Source organism: Pongo pygmaeus, chromosome 21 (assembly GCF_028885625.2).
Source record: "Pongo pygmaeus isolate AG05252 chromosome 21, NHGRI_mPonPyg2-v2.0_pri, whole genome shotgun sequence".
NCBI lineage: Eukaryota > Metazoa > Chordata > Mammalia > Primates > Hominidae > Pongo > Pongo pygmaeus.
Genome location: NC_072394.2, coordinates 21116899 through 21134802, shown reverse-complemented (window position 1 = coordinate 21134802; position 17904 = coordinate 21116899). Strand labels below are relative to the sequence as shown.

The 17904-nt window shown below is 40.1% G+C and overlaps 1 protein-coding gene, 1 long non-coding RNA gene and 1 pseudogene across 8 annotated transcripts in view; 2 read left to right on the top strand and 1 right to left on the bottom strand.

The window, feature by feature from the left end:
- Nucleotides 1-7149, top strand: part of ZNF337 (zinc finger protein 337) — a 21947-nt gene extending 14798 nt beyond the window's left edge. For all 7 annotated transcript variants that reach the window (XM_063659504.1, XM_054467874.2, XM_054467875.2 and 4 more), the window contains one exon: nucleotides 4313-7149. In XM_063659504.1, coding sequence (XP_063515574.1) covers nucleotides 4313-6318 — 2006 coding nt within the window. In that variant the 3' untranslated portion in view covers nucleotides 6319-7149. The remainder of the gene's footprint in view (nucleotides 1-4312) is intronic.
- LOC134738927 (uncharacterized) lies at nucleotides 107-17904 on the bottom strand. Its single transcript, XR_010125214.1, has 3 exons — nucleotides 17157-17904; nucleotides 7357-7512; nucleotides 107-4414 (listed from the first exon to the last, which is right to left on the bottom strand). It is a non-coding gene; the product is annotated as an uncharacterized LOC134738927 (long non-coding RNA).
- Nucleotides 11480-12013, top strand: LOC129021896 (mediator of RNA polymerase II transcription subunit 28-like; annotated as a pseudogene).

The window sequence follows — 17904 nt, the reverse complement described above, 5'->3', positions numbered from 1 at the left end:
GCATAAGGTCTCTGCTTTTGGATCGGTGCCACTCCCTCAGTTTACATAGGTGGGAAGAGACTCTTAGTCATCTTGAGTATCGTAGAAATGATGAAATATCATAGACTGGGAGGCTTAAACAACAGACATTTATTTCGTACAGTTCTAGAATCTGGGAATTCCAAGATGAAGGTGCTGGCACCTTTGCTTCATTGTGAGGGTTCCCATCCTGGCTCGCAGGCTGCCACCTTCTTGCTGTGTCCTCCCATGGGCTCACCCCATGAACTCAACTAAACCTGTTTATCTCCCAACAACTCCACCTCCAAATACCATCACATTGGGGGTTAAGGCATCAACATATTAATTTGGGGGGGGATGCTAATGTTCAGTCCATTATCAACTCCCTTCTCTCGTCCCCACATCAATTGCTTGCTGATTTGTCTGTCAGTGAATTAAAATAAAAGGCTTCTTGTCTACCACTGACTTCTGAAAGTGTGAATGTTTAATGTAATGGGAGTATATGTTAGGATTTTATTTAACTCATAAGTGAGGTTACTGGCAGAATGACAAAGCTGGTTCAGTGCAGGTATGAGAAGGTGGGATGTATGTGGGTAGTGCCAAAATAACACCATTGTAAGTTACCCTGTAACTTTACAGAATCAGCACACTTAACTGTCATTATCTGAGTGATCAGAAAAATTAGAAATCATACAGATGATGTAGGAAAGCTCATATAATCATATATCTGACAAGTTTTGGAGTATTTTTCCTGAATAATAAGCACATTGACTGTCATAGTACCAGCAGTATTTTCTATCAGTTTGCTATTTCTCTTTTCACTTTAGTTTTTCCTTTCTTAATATGAATATTCATTTTAATGTATTAAAAAAGATAATTCTTTATTATTCTCCATTTATATATAAATATCTCCCCTTTGTAGATGCCTACTATTCTGTATTAGTTTTGGGGGGATTATTTTCTTATTTGTTGATACATAATAATTGTACATTATTTATGGAGTAGATGTGGAATTTTGATATATGCATACCATATGTAATGATCAAATCAGGATCCATAACCTCAAATATTTATCATTTCTCTGTATACTCAATTTTTTTCTATTTTGAAATATAAATTACAGTTAACTGTAGTCACCTTACTGTGCTATCAAACACTTATTTCTTCTATCTAACTATATTTTTGTACCCATAATCAACTGCTCTTTGTTCTCCCTTCCATCTCCCTTTCCTAGCCTCTGCTCCCACATATGAGTGACAATATGCAATATTTGGCTTTCTGTGCCTGGCTTATTTCACCTAACATAATGAACTAATGATACTGATTATATCATTAGTTAATGATTCTAATGATACTGCTGTAAATGACAGCAGTATTCTTATTCTTCTTTATGGTTGACTAATATTCCATTATATATACGTACTACATTTTCTTTATCCATTCAACCACTGATGGACATTTAGGTTAATTCCATATCTAGACTATTGTGAATAATGTTAACATGGGGGTACAGGTATCCTTTTGCCATACTGATTTCCTTTTCTTTAGATAAATATGAAGTAGTGGGATTGCTGGATTGTATCGTAGTTCTATTTGTAGTTTTTTAAGGAACCTCCATACCATTTTCCATAATGGCTGTACTAATTATACACCAAGAGTGTATAATTATTGCCTTTTTTCTGCATCTTTGCCATTATTTGTTATTTTTTGTCTTTTTGATAATAGCCATCCTAATTGGGGTAAGAGGATCTCTCAGTGTGATTTGCATTTCCCTGATGATTGGTGATGATGAGCATTTTTTTATATACCTGTTGCCCATTTGTATGTCTTATTTTGAGAAATGTCTATTCAGATCCTTTTCCCACTTTTTAGTTGGAGTTTTTGTTGTTGTTGTTTGACTTCTTGTATATTCCATATATTAGTCCCTTGTAAGATGAATACTTTGCAGATATTTCCTCCCATTCTACATTTTGTATATTCACTATTGATACTTTCCTTTGCTGTACAGAAGCTTTTTAGTTTTTAGTTTAATGTAGTCGCATGTGTGTATTTTTGCTTTTGTTGCTTATGATTTTGAAGTCTTAGCCATAAAATATGGCTAGTTTAGGCCAGTGTCCTGAAGCATTTCTCCTGTGTTTCTTCAAGTTGTTTTATAATTGTGGAACTCATGTTGTCTTTAATCTATTTTGAGTTTATTTTTGTATAGTATGAGAAACAAGCATCTCATTTCATTCTTACACATTTTGGAATTCACTTTTTCTAATACCATGTATTAAAGATTCTGTCCTTACCCTAAGGTATGTTTTTAGTGCCTTTGTCAAACATCAGTTGGCTGTAAATATATGGATTTATTTGTAGATTATCTATTCTCTTCTATTGGTCTATGTGTATTTCATTTTTGTTTTTGTTTTTATGGACAGGGTCCTGCTCTGTCCACCCAGGCAGGAGTGCAGTGGTGCCATCATAGCTCACTGCAGCCTCTAACTCCTGGGCTTAAGTGATCCTCCTGTCTCAAGTAGCTAGGACTACAGGCATGTGCCACCATGCCCAGCTAATTTTTTTAAATCTTTTGTAATGATGGGGTCTCATCGTGTTGCCCAGGCTGAACTCGAACTCCTAGCCTCAAGCAATCCGCCTGCCACAGTCTCTCAGAGCACTGGAATTACAGGTGTGAGCCACTGTGTCTGGCCAGTGTCTATTTTTAGACCAATACCATGCTGTTTTGGTGACACTAGCTTTGTATTATATTTTGAAGTGAGGTAGTATGATGCCTCCCACTTTGTTCTTTATGCTCACTATTGCCTATTGGAGGTCTTTTTGGTTCCTTATGAATTCTAGGAGTATTTTGTCTATTTTTATAAAGAATGTCACTGGTATTTTAATAGGTATTGCAGTGAATCTGTAGATTGCTTTGGGCAGTATGGTCATCTCAACAGTATTATTTTGCTCCACGAACATAAGATGTCTTTTCATTTGTGTCCTCGTCCATTTATTTCATTGTTTTTAACATAGAGAACATTTAATTTGGGGTTAAGTTTATTCATATACTTTTTTGTACCAATTATAAACGGGATTGCTTTCCTGATTTCTTTTTCAGCTAGTTATTATTGGCATATAGAAACACTACTGATTTTTTTTTCTGATTTCGTATTGTGCAAATTTATTGACATCATTCATCAGTTCGAAGAGTGTTTAAGTTTTCTATAGGTATGATCATGTCATCTGCAAAAAGAGACAATTTGACTTCAGTTTTCCAGCTTGGATGCCTTTTATTTCCTTTTCTTGCCTTATTTTTTTCTCTTACCATAGTTCTGACTAGGACTCCCAGAACTATGGTAATAAGAGTGGTGAAAGTAGACATTCGAATCTTTTTCCAGTTCTTAGAGGAAAGACTTTTACCTTTTCCCCATTCACTAAGATGTTTGCTGTGGGTTTGGAACATATTGTCTATATTATGTTGTGATATGTTTCCTGTACACCTGATTTAAGTTTTTATCATAGGCCGGGTGTGGTGGCTTATGTCTTTAATCTCATCACTTTGGGAGGGCAAGATGGGCAGATTGCTTGAGCTCAAGAATTTGAGACCAGCCTGGACAACATGGCGAAATCCCATCTCTACAAAAAATACAAAAATTATCCAGGCAATGGCACCTGTGGCTTGACTACAGGCAGGCACCTGTAGTCCAGCTATTTGGAAAGTTGAGGTGGGAGGATCGTCTAAGCCTGGGAGGTCGAGGCTGCAGTGAGCCATGATCATGCCACTGCACTCCAGCCTGGGTGACACAGTGAGACCCTGTCTCAAAAAAATAAAAGTTTTTATCATAATGGGATTTTGAATCATATCAAATCTTTTTCTATATCTGTTGAGATGATCATATGTCTTTTGGTCTTTCACTCTGTTGATGTGATGTGTCACAAGTATTGATTTGTGTATGTTGAATCATGATTGCATACCTAACATAAATCTCATTTGATCATGGTATATTATCTTTTCTGTGTTGTTGCATTGGGTTTGCTAGTATTTTGTTGAGGATTTTTCCATTTAGCATCATCAGGGATATTGGCCTGTAGTTCTCTGTTTTTGCTGTGTCCTTGTCTGGTTTTGGTATCAGGATAATGCTGGCCTTGTAGAATGAGTTAGGAAGAATTCCTCCCTGCCCTGCTTCAATTTTTTGGAATAGTTTGAAAAGAACTGGTGTTTGTTGTTCTTTATGAGTTTACTAGAATTAAGCAGTAAAGCAATCTGGTCCTGGGTTTTTCTTTGATAGAAGACTTTTCATTACTGATTCAGTCTCATTGTTGGTCTATTCTCCAGGAATATATGCAGAACATGTCCTGCGGCCCAAGAATCTTGGACTTGCACATCAGAGGCAACAGCAACTACAATTTTCTGATCAAAGCTTCCAGAGTGACACAGCTGAAGGTCAAGAGAAAGAAAAAAGCACTAAGCCCATGGCATTTTCCAGCCCACCCCTAAGACATGCAGTAAGCTCAAGGAGGAGGAACAGTGTAGTGGAAATAGAGTCTAGTCGAGGCCAGAGGGAGAATCCTACAGAAATAGACAAAGTATTGAAAGAAATAGAAAATTCAAGATGGGGAGCATTCAAGTGTGCAGAGCGTGGGCAAGACTTCAGCCGGAAGACAATAGTAATCATACACAAAAAAGCACATTCCAGGCAGAAACTTTTTACATGCAGGGAGTGTCACCAGGGCTTTAGAGATGAGTCAGCATTGCTCTTGCACCAGAACACACACACAGCAGAGAAGTCCTATGTGTGCAGTGAGTGTGGGCGAGGCTTCAGCCTCAAGGCAAATCTCCTCAGACACCAGAGGACACACTCAGGAGAGAAGCCTTTTCTGTGCAAGGTGTGTGGACGAGGCTATACCAGTAAGTCATACCTCACTGTGCATGAGAGAACACACACAGGAGAGAAGCCTTATGAATGCCAGGAGTGTGGGCGAAGGTTTAACGATAAGTCCTCATACAACAAGCACTTGAAGGCGCATTCAGGGGAGAAGCCTTTTGTGTGCAAGGAGTGTGGGCGAGGCTATACTAATAAGTCATACTTCGTTGTGCACAAGAGAATACACTCAGGAGAGAAGCCTTACAGATGCCAGGAGTGTGGCCGAGGCTTTAGCAATAAGTCACACCTTATCACACACCAGAGGACACACTCAGGGGAGAAGCCCTTCGCGTGCAGGCAGTGTGAGCAAAGTTTTAGCGTGAAAGGAAGTCTCCTCAGACACCAGAGAACACACTCAGGGGAGAAGCCTTTTGTGTGCAAGGATTGTGAGCGAAGCTTTAGCCAAAAGTCAACTCTTGTCTACCACCAGAGAACACACTCAGGGGAGAAACCTTTTGTTTGTAGTGAATGTGGGCAAGGATTTATTCAGAAGTCAACCCTTGTGAAGCATCAGATCACACACTCAGAGGAGAAGCCTTTTGTGTGCAAGGACTGTGGACGAGGCTTTATCCAAAAGTCAACCTTCACTTTACACCAGAGGACACACTCAGAGGAGAAGCCTTATGGATGTCGGGAGTGTGGGCGAAGGTTTCGGGATAAGTCCTCCTATAACAAGCACCTGAGGGCACACTTGGGTGAGAAACGTTTTTTCTGCAGGGATTGTGGGCGAGGCTTTACCTTGAAGCCAAATCTCACCATACATCAGAGGACACACTCAGGAGAGAAGCCCTTCATGTGCAAGCAGTGTGAGAAAAGTTTTAGTTTGAAGGCAAATCTTCTTAGACATCAGTGGACACACTCAGGGGAAAGGCCATTTAATTGCAAGGATTGCGGGCGAGGCTTCATCCTAAAGTCAACTCTCCTCTTCCACCAGAAGACACACTCAGGGGAGAAGCCTTTCATTTGTAGTGAATGTGGGCAAGGATTTATCTGGAAGTCAAACCTTGTGAAACACCAGCTTGCACATTCTGGCAAGCAGCCTTTTGTATGCAAGGAGTGTGGGCGAGGCTTCAACTGGAAGGGAAATCTCCTCACACACCAGAGGACACACTCAGGGGAGAAGCCCTTCGTGTGTAATGTGTGTGGGCAAGGCTTCAGCTGGAAGAGAAGTCTCACCAGACACCACTGGCGGATACACTCAAAGGAGAAGCCTTTTGTGTGCCAGGAGTGTAAGCGAGGATATACCAGTAAGTCAGACCTCACTGTGCATGAAAGAATACACACAGGAGAGAGGCCTTATGAATGCCAAGAGTGTGGACGAAAATTTAGCAATAAGTCATACTACAGTAAGCACTTAAAGAGACACTTACGTGAGAAGCGTTTTTGTACAGGGAGTGTGGGTGAGGCTTCGTCTTGAAGTCATATCTCACCAGCCATCAGAGGACACACTCAGGAGAGTAACTTTTGCTTTGTTACAAGCTTTAGTTGAGGCTGCATAACTTGTTCATGAAGATATAACAAAGGCAGACAGAATCCAGAGGGGTACAGAGAACCTGAATTCAACCCATGTGTCCCCAAGAGATTCAGAGAAAAGAGGTCAACGTTTAGGGAACAGAGATGCCAGTTGAGGGGAGGGCATTACCTGGGCTATTGGGGAAATGTGGTCTCTTTCTTACTGAGCACATATTCTTGTTGTATTTGTGCCAGGCTGTGCTTTCTAAGGACTGCTCTTAGCCAGTGACTGCAGAGCAGGGATACCAAGGCAGGCCTGTTACTGACACTCTCCCCAACCTCCCTGGACTGCAAACAGTCTAGAACACCTCCACCAAACCTCCTCTTGCACTTTCCTTCCCTCTGGCTGCCCTCCCAGCCTTCCTTGGTTTGGATGTTTTGTCCCCTCCTTAATTTATGTTGAAACTCTACATAAACTGTTTATTGTTGAAACAGTGTAACAGTATTAGGAGGTGGGACCGTTGGAAGTGATTAAGTCAAGTCACGAAGATAGACAGAGCTTTGCGAATGGGATCAGGTGCCCTTATGAAAAGGCTTGATAGAGGGAGTTTGTCCTGTGGCCCTTCTATTTTCTGCTCTGTGAGGACACAATGCTCCTCTCTTCCAAAAGACGCAGCATGAAGGCATCATCTTGGAAACAGACATGAGCCCTCAACAGACAACTGAACCTACTGATGTTTTGATGTTGAACTTCCCAGCCTCCAGAACTCTGGGAAAATAAAGTCCTCTTTATACATTTCCTAGTCAGTGGTATTTTGTTATAACAGCTCAAATAGACTAAGTAAGTGCTCCCCTCATCATTCTCTCACAATCATATCTTGAAATAAAATCTCTGTATATGCAGTCCCATATTGGTCTTTGCAGAGAACTCCCTCCAACACAGGTGATACCAAGAACAGTCTGATAAAACAGGTGGTAAAATAGGGATCTGGGGACCACTCACCTTCCTGGCAGGAGTAAAGCAGGTTGGCTGGCGGGGCACAGGTAGGTGGTTAGCTGCAAAATATTTCACAGGTGATTTCCTGAGAAAATGCCTCAATGATAGAGAAAGCTGCGGCAGGTGTGATGATGCAGGCCTTTGAAAATGTAGGGAAAATGCCTACAAAGAGCAGAGTAGACTGATTATCGCCGATCTGCATTACCACCTGCAGAAGGACCTTGAGAAATTGAAGACTTCATTCAGCCATTAGCAAACAGTTAATGGTTAAGTAAACCAGGACTCCTTGGTGAGTGCTTACAAGGCCTTTATCTTCTTGGATAGAAGGCAGAATTATTGCCCAAATATGTGAGCTGAAGGCCTTGTAGTTAGAGTGGCAGAGCTCTACCGATGTTGGGATGCTCAGCCAATGCATGTCTATTTTGTAGAGGTCAGACCCTTGTTGAGGAAAACCTGGGATCCTAAAAAATGACACAGGAACATCTCCATGGATGCCCAAGATTGCCTGGGCCATGCTCCCAGCCACAGACCATCTGGGTGTGTACAGATGGCCCATCCTTCCTTATGAATAGCATTTCCACCATTCATTACCACGGAACCTTCACAATTAAGGCCAGCTTAATGAGCATGTGCCCTACATAGCTGCACACAACCCTTGTCCAGCACAGGGAAGATACATGCAATATGCCTATCCTTTTGTAAATGGTATTTGTGATGCTTGCCCTTCAACTTCCATAACTTTCCTCATACTCATTTTGAGTTTCACTGCACATTGTGGGTTCACCAGAATTCTGTGCTCCTCTTCCATATTAAACACATTTATATCTGAGTAATCTGGGACACTGACAGCCCCAAGAGACATCACTGTCCATTTGGACCCAGAATTTGATTTGAACTCAGAAGATAATGTCTTAGCATAAACAGCCAAGGAACCCGGTCAACGCATTTCCTGCTCAAGTTCCTCTTATTAGCCAACCACTTGTGTTGAAAATGATCACACAGAAGGGACTGGAAACATAAGGCAACTCATAGCTACTTTTTGTCTGTTTCTTACTCAACTTGAAGTTAGAGTGCACCGGTAGAATGCGCATATGGAGAAGTGAAGTAAAACAGTTGAATTAGACTAGACACAGTGGTTCATGTCTGTAATCCCAACACTTTCTGATGCCAAGTTGGGTGGATTGCTTGAGCGTAGGAATTCAAGACCAGCCTGGCCAAAGTGACAAAATCCCATCTCTACAAAAAACTAGCCAGGTGTGGTGGCACATGCCTGTAGTCCAAGCTACTTGAGAGGCTGAGGTGGGAGGATCACCTGAGCCTGGGAAGTTGAGGCTGCAGTGAGCTGTGATTGCGCCACTGCACTCAAGCCTGGGCAATAAAGCGAGACCTTGTCTAAAAAAAACAAAAACAAAAACAAAGGTTGAATTAGTTTCTGCAACATTTCTAACGTTCTAAAAAAAAACATCCTAATAGGAGCAACAAAGTAGAAATTGTGTCATTTCACTGATTGTGCTGATTTAAATGGACAACGCACAATATAATGATGAACAGGAAAGGTCAAGAAATATATACACACCCACACATACACATACATATATATACATAATTTTATTTATATGTGTATATATATATATATATATACTTTTTTTTTTTGAGATGGAGTCACGCTCTGTTGCCCAGGCTGGAGTGCAGTGGCATGATCTCAGGTCACTGCAACCTCTGCCTCCTGGATTCAAGCAATTCTCCTGCCTCAGCCTCCCAAGTAGCTGGGATGACAGGCGTGCACCACCATGCCTGGCTAATTTTTGTATTTTTAGTAGAGACGGGGTTTCACCATGTTGGCCGGACTGATCTCAAACTCCTGACCTCATGATCCACCCACCTCAGCCTCCCAAAGTGCTGGGATTACAGGCATGAGCCACCGTGTGCGGCCTTATATATATTATTTAAAACACTTAAGCAAGAGAAAAGGACCACAGAAAAAAAGAAACTTTGTTTTTATGGCATGTTTTCCTCTACCTTTTGAACAAAGGTCCCCATATTTTCATTTTGTACTGTACCTGCAAATTATGTTCACAAGGGAATAGGTACTGCTCTCCCAGGAGCTGGTCCAACCTCCTCTCCCAGCCACCAGGCCAGTAATTATGATTATGTCTAAGGATAACCCAGTGCACAAGTGTTGGTCTTGATAAAGGAAGAAAATGGTACATAGATACCTAAAGAATTGCCAAGAACTACCCAGCATGTATCAGCAGAAAGTTGAGTCCCTAATGTGACACTATTTCTCAAGAAAATAAACTACTTACTTGGGGACAAACTGACTACATCAGCCACCTGCCAGCCTCTAAAATACAGTGGTTCAACCTCACAGGGATAAATACCTGGATTTATTCCAAACATGGATTTGCCTTTCTAGTCCTGTAAGGCTCAGCCAGCACTATTATTCACGCTGATCCAAAGACATGAAATACCAAGTAATATAACATCCAACCCAGGAGATTCACTTCGTAGCAAAAATGCTACCGGAGTGTAAGAGTAGATAACAACTCTAAATATATATATACCCAACAACAGAGCACTCAGATACATAAAGCAAATATTATTCACTATAAAAATAAAGATTCCAAGACAATAACTATTGAGAACTTCACTCCACTGTCAGCATTTGATCATCTAAACAGAAAATCGACAAAGACTGGATTTAAACTGCACTTTAGACCAAATGGACCTAACAGACATTTTCAGAATCTTTTATCCAACAGCTGTAGAACACACATTCTTCTCATCAGCACATGGAACATTCTCCAGGGTAGACCATACATTAGGCCACAAAACAAGTCTCAACATTTTTTTTTTTAGACACGGTCTCGCTCTGTCATCCAAGCAGGAGTACAGTGCTGTGATCATAGCTCACTGCAGCCTTGAACTCCTGAGCTCAAATGATCCCCTCTTCAGCCTCCCAAGTAACAAGGCCTATAGGTGCACACCACAATGCCTAGCTAATTTTCAACTTTTTGTAGAGACAAAGTCTCACTATGTTGCCCAGTCTGGTCTCAAACTCCTGGCCTCAAACAATCCTCCCACTTGAGGATCCTCAGATTCCAAAATACTAGGATTACAGGCGTGAGCCACCAAACCTGGCCTCAACAAATTTTTAAAAATTAAGGCTGGGTGCGGTGGTTCATGCCTGTAATCCCAGCACTTTGGGACACCAAGGAGGGCGAATCACCAGGTCAGGAGTTCGAGACTGGGCTTAACACGGTGAAACCCCATCTCTACTAAAAATACAAAAAATTAGCTGTGCATGGTGGTGGGCGCCTGTAGTCCCAGCTACCCGGGAGGCTGAGGCAGGAGAATGGCATGAACCCAGGAGGCGGAGCTTGCAGTGAGCTGAGATCGCGCCACTGCACTCCAGCCTGGGCGATAGAGCGAGACTCTGTCTCAAAAAAAAAAAAAAAAAAAAATTGAAATCACATCTAGCATCTTCTCAGACAACAGTGAAATAAAACTATAAATCAATAACAAGAGGAACTTTAGAAACTACAAATACATGGAAATTAACATATTCCTGAATGATGGTCAATGAAGAAATTAAGAAAGAAATAAAAACATTTCTTCAAGTAAAAAATATTGGAAACACACATCTCAAAACCTATGGGATACAATAAAAGCATTGCCATGAAGGAAATTTGTAACAATAAATAACTAGAGTCAAAAAGCAGAAAGACTTCAAATAACCTAATAATGAGACACCTCAAGGAAAGAAAAACCAAACCCCAAATTAGTAAAAGGAAGACATAATAAAGACCAGAGCAGAATAAAACAAAATAGAGACAAAATCTACAAGGAAACAATGACAGCGAAAGTTGTTGTTGTTTTTTAAGATAAAGAAAATCAATAAACCAGTAGCTAGACTAACCAACAATAAAAAGAGGAAGACCCAATAAATAAAATTAGAAATGAAAAAGGAAACATTACAACTGATTCCACAAAAATGCAAAGGTTCATTAGAGACTCTTATGAACAATCATACACTAACAAAGTGGAAAACCTAGAGGAAATGAATAAATTCCTAGATGCATTTTATATAACAAGATTGAATCATAAAGAAATACAGGCTATTCGAGACATGGTGGCTCCACTAGGTGGTATATTCTCTTGGCAGCCACCAGGGCCCCCACTACCCACATTGGAGCTCTGGGGCCAGGCTTCACTTCTTCAGGCAGCACCAGATACTCTGAGACCTTCTAACAGTACCTGGTGAATGAGCTGGAGTCATCTTTTGAGGCTTGCTTTGCTTCTCTGGTGAGTCAGGACTATGTCAATGGCACTGGTCAGGAAAACATTCAAACTGCTGTTGATCAGTATATCTAGGAGTTTCTGGATATTGCAACACAGGCAGAATGTTTTCTTACAAAAACGATTGCAATTATTTGTCCAGGCACCAGAGCAAGTTACCAAAGAGGATGTCTCAGAACTAAGGAATGAATTACAACAGAAACACACACTGGTCCAGAAGCACTTGACAAAGCTGAGGCATTGGCAACAGGTGCTGAAGGGCATCAAATGTGCAGCACAGAACACCAGGCAGCAGCCCTCAGGGCTCCTCCACGTACCTCAAGCAGGCATCTGCCAACATCCTGCACCTCAGAAGCTGACCTGAGCACAAAGGCCAAAGCCGTCAGCCCCATTGGGCTGGTGTCTGAGGCAGCCCTGTGCAGACAGTTTGCCACAAATCCCTTCTTGTGAACTTGGCATTTTGAATGAAGGAGTTAGTTTTATGCTCCCACCTAAATTTTTTCACTATTTTTATAAGCTGTTAATGTCTTGAGTACTTTATAAAATGCCCAGAGCTTGAGTAAACCAAATAAATTCTTTTTCTCTTTAGCACAGTTAAGACTGTTAGTGTGATGACACTTACAGATTCTATGTTTTTATTTTTGTATGACTTTTCATCTTTTTGTGTGTGTTTCCTATTATTTGATCTGAGGGAGAAAAAAAATAGCCTGAGAATCAGGGGATGAGGATTTTGGTTGTAGGCCTTTTATGATAATTACCCTTCAGTGGTAGTATAGAAAAATATGTAAATTTGCTGTGTTTCAAGGCTTCAGAATACCTCAAAAGAGGAATCTAATGCAACAATGTTTGTAATGCTTCCAAAGCTCTTAGAATGGGGATTTTTTGTGTGAATAGGTCAGAACAGGATTAAGGTTTCCTGGGTTAGGGTAGTCACATTACAGTAGGATCCTTAGGACGATGGTGACTTTTATTCAGGGTAAGGTTATATTTTGTGTGGTGTTTGTTTACTTTTTTTTTATAGGGAGGGACATAGTAGGATCAATGATATGCTAAATTTTGTCATGTTCTGCAGTAATGAATCCATTTAAGTAATGGGGCAGACCCTGTTCTCAGTAACATGGCAGTTGGGGCATAGGTGAAGTATGAGAGGCTAAAGCTTGCTCTGATTATCTCTTTTTGTTTTCAGTTTTGTTTGCTTATATTGTTTTTGTTTTACATTTTGGGAAGGGAGAGATTTTCCATTAAGGAAGATTTTTGCTGTGGATTTGATTCCAAGGACTGGGGTCTCAGAATGGAGGTGGGCTTGCGGTGTGATCCTTGGCTACTTAACCTCCACCAACAGCATGTGGTGCCTCTGCCTTTAGGAAGATATTTTGTTCTTTCGTTCGTTCCACAGGCCACCTCAGATACTCTTTTGAATTGCTGTTAAGAAATACTCACAAGCACTGTTTCCTGCTCTTGTTGCGTGAGGTTTTCCAGTGTTTTATGCAGTCTTTTATTAGATTACATATTTTTACTCAGAACAAATGCTTCACTGTCATCTGAGCAGGGAGTACTCCTGTGGCTCAGTGTTTTGGCTCACTTTGTTTTCTCCAGCCTTGAAGGTCCCTCCCACACACATTGACATCCATTCATATCTTGATCTGACCTAGATGCCACCTGATCCCTAAAGCCTCCCAGCACCCTTTCTGCTGCATCCCTAGGGCACAGGACTTTTATCTCTTCTATTGCCCTTGTTAGGTTCTCCCTTGTGGGTTAGTCATTTGTATCTGTCTCCCTGCCCATCACTAATTGTACACCCATAAAAATTAGACATTATTCCCCTTGAATATACTAGGACCATATGTTATTTATCCTTATAAATGATACCTATTACTCTGTTTTGTCTGTGTATATACAGTGTCTCACACTTGAACCTGTGATTAATCACCTGAGACCAACGAATCCCCTCTGTTAGAAAGTATAGTTTAAACAAAGCTTTTAAAATCCACATTATATGACCTGAAGGTTGTTAGCCTAGTCATCTAATGGTGATTCAAAACTCTGATTAGCAGCTTTAGATTTCTTGATTAAAGACCTAAATAAACTAAATTTTAGGCTTTTTTTTTTTTTTGAGACAGTCTCACTCCGTCGCCCAGGCTGGAGTGCGGTGGTGTGATCTCGGCTCACTGCAACCTCCGCCCCTCCAGGTTTGAGCAGTTCTCTGCCTCAGCCTCCAGAGTAGTTGGGATTACAGGCGCGTGCCACCACGCCCAGCTAATTTTTTGTATTTTTAGTAGAGATGGGGTTTCACCATTTTGGCCAGGCTGGACTTGAACTCCTGACCTCATGATCCACCTGCCTCAGCTTCCCAAAATGCTGGGATTACAGGTGTGAGCCACCGTGCCCGGCCTTTTTTTTTTTTTTTTTTTGAGACAGAGTCTCGCACTGTTGCCCGGGCTGGAGTGCAATGGCACCATCTCGGCTCACTGCAATCTCCGCCTCCCAGGTTTAAGCAATTCTGCCTCAGCCTCCCGAGTAGCTGGGATTACAGGCTCCCACCACCATGCCCAGCTAATTTTTTTCTATATTTTTTGGTAGAGATGGGGTTTCACTGTGTTGGCCAGGCTGGTCTCGAACTCCTGACCTCGTAATCCGCCCACCTCGGCCTCCCAAAGTGTTGGGATTAAAGGCCTGAGCCACTGCACCTGGCCAGTTTTAGGCATCCTTTAAAAGGGGTTCTTAGTGAAAAGATTGGAAACTATTCTATTTAGTGCTCAGTGAAAATATTTTGAATTAATGTATATACCAGTTATTGCCATTTCCCTATTTAATTCAGAAGTTTTTTTAAATAAATAGCAATTTTTCAATCTTGAAAAAAAAGGAATACAAAACCTGAACAGACTAATAATAAGTAATGAGATTGAATCCATAATAAAAAGCCTCCCAACAGTGAAAAATCTAGGACCAGATGGCATTGCTGCTACATTCAACTTATAAAGAACAACTAACATTAATTCTCAAATTATTCCAAAAACATGAAGAGGCAGGAACTCTTTCAAACTTGATCTATGAGACCAGCATTACTCTGATACTAAGGAAACAACAGCAAAAAAAGTCCCTAATGAACATACAGTAAAAATCTTCAAGAGTACTAGCAAACTGAACCTAGCAACACATCAAAAAGATAATATACCATGATCAGTGGAATCTACCTCAGGGATGCAAAGGAGGTTGAACATACGCAAATCAATAAATGTGATATATCACATCAACAGATTGAAAGACAAAAATTATGATCCTCTCAATAGATGCAGGAAAAGCATTTTATATAAGTTAACATCCCATCCTGATAAAAACTGTCAACAAATTAGGTATAGAAAAAACATACCTCAACATAATATAAGCCACATATTACAAACCCACAGCTAACATCATAATGAATAGGGGAAAGCTGAAAGCCTTTCCTCCAAGAACTGAAACATGAATCAAATGCCTACTTTCACCTCTCTTATTAACATAGTAGTGGAAGTCTTAGAATAAGGCAAGATAAAGAAATAGGTATCCAAATTGGAAAACAGAAAGGCAAATTATCCCTCTTTACAGACAAGATGATCTTACATACAAAAAATTCTAAAGACTTCACCAAAAAACTCAGAACACACAAATTCAGTAAAGTTGCAGGAGATAAAAATCAACATACTAAAATCAGTAGCATTTCTATACACTAATAATGAACTAGTTGAAAAATCGAAAAAGCAATCCCAACTATAGTAGCTACAAAAAATTTAAATACCTAGGAAAAAATTTAACGAAGAGATAAAAGGCCTAGGCAATGAAAACCAAAAAATACTGATGAAAAAAACTGATGAGGACACAAATGGAAAGACATGCCACGCTTAAGGAGCAAAAGAATTAATGTTGTTAAGATGACCATACTACCCAGAGCAATCTACAAATTTAATGCAATCCTTATCAAACTACCAATGACATTCTTCACAAAAATAGAAGTAACACTCCTAAAGTTTGTAAGGAACCACAAAAAATCTCAAAATAGCCAAAGCAATGTAAGCATAAAGAACAAAGTGGGAGGCATCCTTTCTATATATACTAGAACAATGAATAGAGTAAATAGCACAGAAAAACATTCATGTATTTACAGCCAACTGATTTTTAACAAAGTCACCAAGAATATACATTGGGAAAAGGACACTGTCTAATAAATGGTACTAGGAAAACTGGACAGCCACATGCAGAAGAATAAAACTATACCCCTATCTTTTACCATATGCAAAAAAATCTGCTAAAAGCAGATTAAAGACTTAGTGTAGGACCTGAAATCATAAAACTGCTAGAAGCAAACTTAGGGAAAATGCTTCAGGAATTGGTCTAGGCTAAGATTTTGTGACGGAGACCTCAAAATCACAGGCAACAAAACCAAAAATTGACAAATGGGACTATATGAAACTAGAAAGCTTCTGCATAGCAAGTAAAACAACAGAGTGAAGAGACAACATATAGAATAGAAGAAAATATTTGCAAACTATTCATCTTATAAGGGACTAATATACAGAATATACAAGGAACTCTAACAACTTGACACAAAAACCAAATAATCTAATTAAAAAGTGGCAAGGGATCTGAATAGGCATGTCTCAAAAGAAGACAGACATACAAATAGGCAACAAGTATACGGAAAAATGCTCAACCTCACTAATCACCAGGGAAATGCAAGTTACAATGAGAGATCCCCTTACCCCAGTTAGGATGGGTATTATCAAAAAAGACAAAAAAAAAATAATGGCAAGATGTGGAGAAAAGGCAATTCTTATACACTGCTGCTGGGAATGTAAATTAGTACAGCCATTATAGAAAATGATATGGAGGTTCTTTTTAAAACTACAAATCGAACTGCCATACAATGAAGCAATCTTAAAACTTGGTATTTATACAAAGGAAAGGAAATCAGGCAGGGTGTGGTGGCTCGTGCCTATAATCCCAGCACTTTGGGAGGCTGAGGCTGGTGGAACACTTGAGGTCAAGAGTTCGAGACCAGCCTGGCCAGCGTGGTGAAACCCTGTCTCTAATAAAAATACAAAAATTAGCCAGATGTCGTGGTGCACACCTGTAATCCCAGCTACTTGGGAGACTGAGGCAGGAAAATCGTTTGAACCTGGGAGGCAGAGGTTGCAGTGAGCCAAGATCACGCCACTGCACTCCAGCCTGAGTGACAGAACAAGACTCCTCAAGAAAAAAAAAAAAAGGACATCAGTATACCAAAGGAATACATGCACCCTAATGTTTATTGTAGTAGCACTGTTCACAGTAGCCAAAACATGGAATCAACCTAAGTATCCATCAGTGGATGAATGATAAATAAAATGTCCTATATATACACAGTGGAAAATTATTCAGCCATAAAAGCATAATTAAATTCTGTTATTCTACACCAAAATGGATGGAACTGGAGGTCATTATGTTAAGTGAAATAAGCCAGACACAGAAACACAAACATCACATATTCTTACTCATATGTGGGAGACAAGAAAGTTGATCTCATGGAGGTAGAAAGTAAAACAATGGTTACCACAGGTTGGGAACAGGGCAGGCCTAGGGGAATGAAAAGGCATTGGTTAATGCGTAGGAACATAGAGTTGGATGGAAGGAATATGTTCTAGTGTTTGATAGCACAGTAGGATGGCTATAGTTAACACCAATATATTGTATATGTCATAATAGCTAAAAGAGAAGATTTGAAATGTTCCCAACACAAAAACAGTAAACGTTTGAGGTGATGGATAGACTAAGTACTCTGATTTAATCATTTCATATTGTATGTACACATTCAAATATTACATGTACTTCATAAATATGTGTCGTTATTATGTATCAATAAAACTTTTAAAGGCAACTATTATGCTAAGCAAAGAAACCAGACATAAGACACCTCAAATTGTATGAGTTTACTTATTAAATTTCCAGAAAGGCAAATCTTAAAAATAGAAAGTATATTAGTTGTTGCCTAGGGGTGGGAAGATCAGATGAAGAATGACTACAAAGTGAACTTTTGGGAGTGAAGGAAGTGCTCTAAACTAAATTATGGTGATCATCACACAACTGTATAAACTAAAACTCATCAAACTGAATACTTTCCATGGTTAAATTTCAAAGTACATAAATTATACCTCAATAAAATGTTCTTTTTAAAAAAGGATTAGGCCGGGCGCAGTGTCTCATGCCTGTAATCCCAGGACTTTGGGAGGCCAATGCGGGCGG